This window comes from Sebastes fasciatus, chromosome 4, assembly GCF_043250625.1.
Source record: "Sebastes fasciatus isolate fSebFas1 chromosome 4, fSebFas1.pri, whole genome shotgun sequence".
Classification (NCBI taxonomy): domain Eukaryota; kingdom Metazoa; phylum Chordata; class Actinopteri; order Perciformes; family Sebastidae; genus Sebastes; species Sebastes fasciatus.
Window position 1 is genome coordinate 11,493,543 of NC_133798.1, and position 9,371 is coordinate 11,502,913.

General features: G+C 40.0%; 1 protein-coding gene across 1 annotated transcript in view; it reads left to right on the top strand.

The window, feature by feature from the left end:
- cbln1 (cerebellin 1 precursor) overlaps positions 1-9,104 on the top strand; it is a 31,872-nt gene extending 22,768 nt beyond the window's left edge. Inside the window, exon 3 of the mRNA XM_074631958.1 lies at positions 8,238-9,104. Within this exon, the coding sequence (XP_074488059.1) occupies positions 8,238-8,435 (198 nt within the window). The 3' untranslated portion in view covers positions 8,436-9,104. The remainder of the gene's footprint in view (positions 1-8,237) is intronic.
- The last annotated feature ends 267 nt before the right edge of the window (positions 9,105-9,371 follow it).

The window sequence follows — 9,371 nt, forward strand, 5'->3', positions numbered from 1 at the left end:
GTTTAAATAATTGACTGAAAGAAAGAAAGAAAGAAAGAGAGATTGTGTGTGTTATGTGTGTATGTATGGAGGAGACAAATCTGTGGGTTTAGGGAAGGAAGGGGTGAAGGTTTTTACAGTAAGTGTGAGTTCCACATGACTGACTTTGGTGAATAGTTGGAAAGGTGAGATGGTGGATTTTGTCTGCATAGTCGGTGTGTGCGTATATGTGTGTGTGTGTGTGTGTGTGTGTGTGTGTGTGCGCGTGTGTGTGTGTGTGTGTGTGCACTCATCTGAGTGTAACAGAGTGATGTGGTGATGCTGGCTTTTCTCTATCTGCCATCTCTGTCTCTGTTTGGAAGCATTACATGCACACTGGACAGGAACCACGTCTCCCACCCCTCCCACCCCTCCCTCTCCCTGTCTCCCTCTTCTGTCTGCCTCTCTCTCTCTCTCTCTCTCTCTCTCTCTCTTTCTATCTATCTATCTATTAGCCTAATTGTTTCCCCGTCTCGTCTCCCCTCTCCCTTCCTTTTACGTCTATTTGATATTATGATCTGGAGGTTAATGAGGCTAACTTGAAGTCTTTGGTTGCACCTCTCCACATACGATGTTCTTTTTAGTGTCCGTCATCTCTATTGTAAGAATATTGCGCTCAGCTTGACATTTTGGGTGGGGGGAGGAAGCACTTGATATTTTTAGACTGGCCTCCTTTGAGTCTTTCTGCTTGATTTGTCACAAGAAAGAGGTGGATTTTAAATAAGATGGTTGTTTGTACATTTATGTATGAATCTGTTTCTACATACTGTAACTTTAGTAATTTGGCAGTCATCAAGCAAGATTTTTAAGAGATTAGACAGACTTTGAATAATTTCAAACACACCACAAGCCCTCCGTCTTTAGCACACTTAATACATTGCCCCTGAAAAGACTCCATGAAAGGGGTGTGTTGTTTGTTTTACGTAATTATGTATACTTATTTCCTTCACTCGCTTCAATGTTAATGATGATGGGCTGCACAGCAGGATGAGACCCAAATGTTGTGTCTCAAATTTGTTGGAGTGATTTGCGCTCATCTCCTTCATTTCCTTCTCCTTTGTAATATTTGTAAGCAATCTAGATAGATCCTAATTAAGTAGTGTTTTTACTGTAAGACGCCTTTACTATTTATTGCAGTTACATTAAAACTGGTGCACCCTGCTGGTGTAAACTAAACTCGTGGTGGTATTGCCGGTTTTAGTGGTATTGTTTTCAGCTCAATATTGTGCATCCCTACAATATATAGGAATAGGCGATGAACCAATTAAGTTAAACCACTTATTTACACTGCAGCTGCTTCATCAAGATTGTCCATACATTAGCATGTTCGGTAAATATATCCCTTCAGTCTCGTATATTAAAGATCTTTTTGAAAATGTTCATGTAGACAAATAATTTAAATTTTCCACAGAGCTTTTAGAAAGATGCGAAAAAAAAATATTGCTTTTCCTAAAAAGAATTATTATGATTGTGAATTAATAATTAAAAAAAATTCCGCGGGTCCAAGATTAATGTTGAGTTTATCTCTGTGGAAGATATTTGCCAGTTGGTTACCACTTCAGACAAGGCTTGTGAGCCAATAGTAAAACAATGTTAGTATGACGTGGTATATATATATATATGTATATATAAATATATATATACATATATATGTATATATGTATATAAATATATATACATATATACATATATATACATATATACATATATATACATATATATAAATTTGTTAAAACGAATTTGCGTAAACGCGTTATTATCGCGTTATTATCGCGTTGTTATCGCATTACCTTTTACAGCCCTAGTTAGGACATAAGCTTTCTTAGCTTAATCGTCCGAGCAACACTAATCCATAAAATTACAATTCGATATATTTAAAAAAACAAACAACAACTACCAACAGCCATGGTTCTTACAACCTTAACTAATGTGTCGTCACCGGTTACATTGTCAAAATGAGAAAAATAACATCTCAATCCCAGAGAAACTACGTAAGCATTAGGGATGGTTGCATTCTGTTACCTAACCGTTATAGTTCCCTTAAACAATGTATAATGAAGATGAATATCAGAGAGAATTTAGAAGTGGGTGGACGACTGAAAAATAAGTATGTCTACCCTGCACTACACCACTGCTTAGATGACAAGCTAAAACTCGGGCTGTCAAAGTTAACGCGATAATAATGCGTTCATGCATATTTATTTTAACACCACTAATTTCTTTAACGCATCTTTTTGTTTTTTGTTTTTAAAGATAGAATGCATATAGTGGTATCATATGAAACTACAAAACCTAAGGAATCCATTGGTACAAACCAAGTCATACTAGCTTGTTGTGAAGGAGGTTAAATAATGCTACAAAGTTACTCTACATTTTGGCAAGGAAAAACTGGCATTTACATTTTTAAAGGGGTCCCTTGACCTTTCTGGACAATGTTTTTCATTGTCATTATATTTGCCCACTCCCATGTTGATAAGGGTATTAAAATCTCCCTTTAAGGTACATTTTGAACAGATAAAAAAATGTGCGATTAATTTTACAAGGTTTAATTTCCCCAAAGAGAATAATGAAGTATCTTCTATTCTAGTTTAGAGCTCTTGACTCTGAGCAACATTTTAATATAACAGAATACACAATGTAATTATAGTCAGATCTACACACGCTTTTAATGGGACAGTGATATAAAACGTCTGTTAATTTATGCATTCACACATCGGCAAAAAATGTGCCATTAATTTGCGATTAATCACGATTAACTATAATTCAATATTTTAATTGATTGACAGCCCTAGTAAAAAACTAGATAGCCATGTCCTCAGATTACCATAGATTATGGTACATAAATCTTGAAACACCACTGCACAAAGTAACCTAATGTGTGGCTATGGCTACATGTTTCAAAAATGACTTCATTACTCTACCACAAAAGATTCATCACTTGACATGACGGTCTGTCTGAGCCTCACTCCTCTCGACCATACAATATGCAAGTTGTGCAATGAACTGGCAACCACTTGTTGTGAAGTGAATGCAATGAAATGGGGGAGGGAGAGTGCGACATCTATCGGCTGAATGTTATCAATAGCACCTTTAAATTCACTATAAAGCTGCAACAAGTATACAGTTTGAAACATGCTGGCTTTGGTGACCTCTCCTCGCCCATGAGTAGTGATTTATGTAAGGCTGTGACTAGTTACTGGCTCCAGACTGCAGAGAGAGGACGAATATGGGTCAGAAGAGGGAGTAAGAAACTGTCAAACTGAAAAGTGGAAGTTGAATCAACATGTAAGAGGAGGGAAGTTATTTTCCCCACAGTATAAGATGTGTTCAGGTCAGACAGACAAAACAGTGTTCTCTCATCTCACATCTCAAATGGCTACTGTACATAAACTGCATACTGTACATGAATAGTAGGTACATATAATATAATGATATATAAAATACAGCACAACCTCTTTTATTAAATTTGTTGCAGCTTTAACTGCATTTATTTTGCCACGACCTGTGCTGTGTTTCCACCCTGATAATTCAAAAAATGTAAGTACAGTCTGAGTGTTTTCATCAAACTCACAGACTGGCTGTTCAGAGCACCACACACACACATTCACACACATACAGTCTGAGTCGCTATGTTCAGTTTGCTATTAAGAGGAGTGCTGGGCCAAGAGAGCTCTTGACTCTGACAGGCTCTCCATCTCCTACACACACACACACACACACACACACATACTCTCTCTCCTGACCATCAGGTAGAATGAGGTGGATAAGTGTATAATTATGGGATGTTTATGACTGTGTTCCATCACTTAGCAACAGTTTTACAATTACTTACTTCCAGGGGCTGCAGAAATATTTTTACATATTTAGAGCTCAGATGTGAATTTCTGTCTGAATTCCAAAACCCTGCATGCTGTGTAAATAATGTAAAGAGACAAATGGGTGAAGTCTGTGAAAGCATTGCCCCGGGTTTCTAAACTGTTTTAAATCGCAGTCAGCTTTTTGTTGTCTTTTATAAAATGGTAAGAACACACTACTGCACAAAGAAGAAAGGACAAGAAGTGTTAAAACTCCTTTGTTGTGAAGCAGCTCTTGTCTGTGTTTAAGGTGGATGTCTGTTTGGTATCAGGGTTTGTAATGGTTCTATCTTTGTAAGAGGAAACAGAGATTGTTTGCTGTGCAATTATTTATGTTTAAATAAATAACATAAATGTCCCACAAGCCAACAGAAAACAGTAAAGGGATTACAGGTAGTGGACACAACATTATGAACACCTATACTGTCTAATGCAATCCATCCATCCATGTAAGCAATCCAATACAATGAGACTGTCTTCTCAAGAAGAACGATAGCAATGCCCCAAAATCAACCTGACCTGCCAGATGGTTTGCCGTCATTGGAAACTGTTTGGAAAAGGGCAGGCACTCTAAAAAAAAAACACTTGGACACTTAGACCCTCAATTAGACAATTGAGACCAACTCAGTAGATTTAGTTTAAAGCTGAAGTAGGTGAGATTGGAGCAAATATGATTAAAAAAGTTATTTTTATAAAACAGTAATTATATTGTGACAGTAGTTCATGAAACAGGTAACCTGAAAAAAATCATGTGCCTCTGTGTCCTCCGGTGCTCCTAACTTCACAAACCGGAGGAAAACAAGCAGTAAGAGCTGATCTGAGGTCCGCTGTCCAACTGCTGTCTATGAGAACTGGCTCACAATCACTCGCGAACTCCGACCAAACGGTCAAACAAGGCAGCGCTAATCAAATATGAATGAATATTATGGTACTGTAATGCCTATTTCTCGCCTCAAATGTTTTCAGAATCATCTTGTAGTGCACGGTTTAGCTGTAAAATGAGAAAGTTTGTGATGCGGCCGCCATTGTAAAATCTGTTGAAGGAACGCCCAGTTCTGGTCACATGACCGGAGCACAACCAATAGGAACGCTCTACAATATGCTGAAAGGTTATTATGGAATTTTTGCCCAATGATAACAAAAATATACTGCCTACTGCCACTTTAATGACATATATTGAAATTATTGCAAGTGCAGTACAAATTGTCACAATGTTAATGCACACTAACAACCACAATATAAGAATAAAAACACAATTACATCAAAAGAGAATGGGCCCAAAATATGGAAAATAATAAATAAACATACACCCCCGGGGGATTTTACTCAGTCTCCATGGGGTCAACCTACACCATTAAATTGTGAGATTTCAGTGTTAAAATCTCTTATTCTCCTTTGCGGGATATGCAGAGGAGCAGTGAAGAGCAAGTCTATCCTACCACTGAAGTAGAATCAGCAAAGTTCACAGTCCATCCAAAGAATTTCAATTCTCTCTTGACATCAGTCGTCATCACAATGGATCCTGGACCGGTGGCTCGCCATCTATATGGATTGGACCACTTGTTGAATCATACATCAAAACCCTGAAACTTCATAAATAGACACCTTCAGTAGCCCTCTATGCTGACAGGGTTACACTTGGTAAATGGCAAACGGACTGTATTCATACAGCACTTTACAATTTTTGCCTTTCATTCACTCACACACCGATAGCGGCAGGCTACCATGCAAAGTGCCGGCCCAGTGTGGACAGGAGGTATCGAACCGCCAGTCTTGCAATCGGACACTGAGCCACAGCCGCTCTTGCCGATAGAGACGTGAGATCAGAAAACATTCTATTGTCAGACTAGAGGGCATGGACAAACAACCCTATATAAATATTTTCATTGAACATCTGTCTTCCTCTCTGTATGGTGTGTACAACAGTCTGCTGGTATTTAGGTCACTTTTGAACATTTTAGCTTCTTCAATGCCATTTCAGACAGATCATAGTTGTCAGATTAGTGATTCCTCATAAATAGTTTGTGCTTTTTGGCACTATTTAACCATCTTATATCATTTATCACGTTCAAAAAAGGAATAGGAGCCTCAATTTACAAAACAGGATGACATAATAGTTTTCATATTTTCTCTTTCCTGATGCTGTTGTGCCTTTCTCTTTTCTTATCAAGGTACAGCGAGTTTGCTCACAGGAAGGCGAGTAATCTCACAGGCTTTATAAAGTGTGATCCTGCATAAACAGACGTTTCTCCAAAATTCATTTCAGTTTGTTTTAGTACTGCACCGGTGCCAGGGGTGGCATAAAACCACTCCTTAGTGAAGCATGCGGGGGAAACAAATCCAGGGAGCGCTTGTATTTCTGCTGTTGCTCAAAAGAGAAGTGATGAAAGCCGCTGTCTGGCGTGTGTGTCGGCTGGCCTGGGAAGGGAGGGGATGCGTCACTGACAGCTACTTCTCTTTGTAAGGAGAATATGTTATTCCCCATTGAAACATTTGTTGAGTCAGACACAGTGTGGGTTCGAATTGTCTTTGTGTGTGTGTGTGTGTGTGTGAATGCCTCTCTATGTCATTGTTAAATATTCTCCAAGCGGTAATTGAAAAAAAAGGGAAGCACACACGATATATATATCTAATGATAATGTGCTGCACAGCACAAAGCTGCTCCACACAAATATAATATTCTGTTGTATTATCATAACCACGTGCATTGCTGCATATTTCTTCATGACGTACATAAGGATTTTCAAAATTTTGCAGCTCAACTAAGGAGTCTGAATATATGTCCCTACATTTCTTTTTTAATTTAAAGCAGCAGTGGGTCGAATTAGAGCAAGTATGATTAAAAAAAGTTATTTTTTAAAAATGGTCACTATATCCTCACAGTAGTGCATGAGACAGGTAATCTGAAAAAAATCATGTGCCTCTGTGCTCCTAATGGCATCTGCAAGATTTCACAAGCCGGAGGAAAACAACCAATCAGAGCCGAGCTGGAGCCTACCGTCTCTGAGCAGCTGTCAATCACTCTGATCAAACGGTCAAACTAGGTAGTACTTGTAATGAGATACAATCTCAATCTCAGAGCCCTGAGAAGTGGTGATAGGTGGGTGATTCAGTGGCTTGGATTTTGCATTTGAAAACAGTTTTGTTTTGTCAGCATTTAAAATGAGTTTTAAGTCACACAGGGTATTTTGTACAGTATTAAAAGCAAGTTGTAGCTGACAGAAGGCCTGGTTTGGTGAAGACACAGAGCAGTAAATCACAGTGTTATCAGCATAAAAGTGGAAATTTACATTGGAAACATTTTGACCAAGACTGTTGTTATATATAATAAAAATAATTGGTCCCAAGACTGATCCCTGTCACGCGCCCTTAGTTACAGTAAGGGAGCTGGAAGTGATAACTTCTGCCTGCATACACATAATCTGTCTGGTAAATACTTGCAACCGAAAGTTTGTTCCGACAGGCCAACACTGCAAAGTCTTAGTATCCACCAGATTCGACTGTTATTAGGCTATTAAATAGGTATTATTAGTCACTGTAAGCCCCATAGATGTGGGTCATTAGGGGCCTACTAAACCTACTACGTTGTAAAAGTGAATATGACATTTAAAAGCAACGCGTTCTAACCTGTTATAAAACTGAATGAAAAGTCACATTATGAACACAAACAAAAAGGCTTCTCTAGGTTTAGGCAACAAAACTACAACTTCCTTTGGTTTAGGCAAAAATACTATAATCTCTTTAGGTTTAGGCAACAAAACTACAACTTATTTAGGTGTAGGCAAAAAAAAAAACGTTAAGGGAAAAACATCATGTTTTTGGGTTAAAATAACTACGAACACAAAGACAACAAATTGTTGGTTTCACACGGGATGCTAACTCTGGTCCTCTGGGTGAAAACCCTGTGTTTGTGTCCCATCCATCGTCCATGACCTCCACCCCTTATGGAGTTTCACACTGTCTACACTACAGCGCCTGACTTCCGCTTCTGCTCCTGTTATAATTACCACGGACGCTGTCGTCTTCTTTTATACCTTCTTTTGGTGATCTACCATGTGAATAAATGATCAAACCTACTATTGAGTGTAGAAGGCCCCTATTGACCCACATATATGTGGCTTATAGCGACTGATAATGCCTATTTAATAGCCTGACTATAGTCTAATGGGCTGTTGTATCAATAGTGCGTGATCCGCAGTATCAAAAGCCTTGGATAAATCGATAAAAAGAGCTGCACAATGTTGCTTGTTGTCTAAGGACTCAATAAAATCATGTACCACTTTTCTTTGTAAGTGTGGGAAATGTCTGTCTCTCCTCCCTCCCTTTTCACACTATAAACTGTCTGTCCTCTTCCGCCTCATCCAGGTGAGCCTGATGCACAACGGCTGGCCGGTGATTTCAGCGTTTGCCGGCGACCAGGATGTGACGCGTGAGGCGGCCAGTAATGGTGTTCTGATCCAGATGGAGAAGGGAGACCGGGCCTACCTCAAGCTGGAGAGAGGAAACCTAATGGGAGGATGGAAATACTCCACCTTCTCCGGCTTCCTGGTGTTCCCCATGTAGAGAAAGGGGTAGAGGAAGAGGAGGAGGAGGAGCAGGGGGTGGAAACGGACGAGGAGGAGCCGGTGGAAGACGGGAAGTGTGATGAAAAGTCAGACGGAGGAAGAACAGGGGCGTGGGAAAGAGAAAAGGACGTGAATGAGATGGAAGAAAAAAGAAGAGGGAAATGTGACAGACTCTGTTTGGGACGCTGCAGAGGGAGGAGGGAAGAGGAAGGATGAGAGATGTTAGAGAGTTGTAGTGGTAAAATGAGAGAAGAATTACGAAGCCAGTACGTGGAAGTGTATGGCCAGCTTCTTCACTTCCCTTCCTCCTTTCATCCATCCTTTCATCCATCCTTTATCCTCCCTCCGTTTTCTCTGTGGCTCGACTGCAGCTTTGGACAGCCAAAACTTTTTTTATTCTCTGCTGAAAGACGCAATTGATCATTTATATGTTCCAGAGTGTTCTAAAGCCCGAGTGTAACCCCCCCCAAACCTCCCTTCCTCCACATCCATTCAATCATTCATTCATCTATCTCTATCAACATAAGCTTTGACGAATGTTTCTCCCCACATCTCCCATTTACTGTGGCCATATTTGTAGTCTTTTTTTTTTCCATGATTGACATAAATTACACTGATTTTGGATCAGCCTCAACCCCAAAACCATCCATCCATCCATCTGCAACCGCTTATCCCGTTAGGGGTCGCGGGGGGGGGCTGGAGCCGATCCCAGCCGACATTGGGCGAAGGCAGGGTACACCCTGGACAGGCCAGTCCATCGCAGGGCTTACACATAGAGACAGACAACCATTCACGCTCACATTCACACCTACGGGCAATTTTAGAGTCCACAATTAACCTAACCTGCATGTCTTTGGACTGTGGGAGGAAACCGGAGTACCCGGAGAAAACCCACGCTAACACGGGGAGAACATGCAAACTCCACACAGAAGGG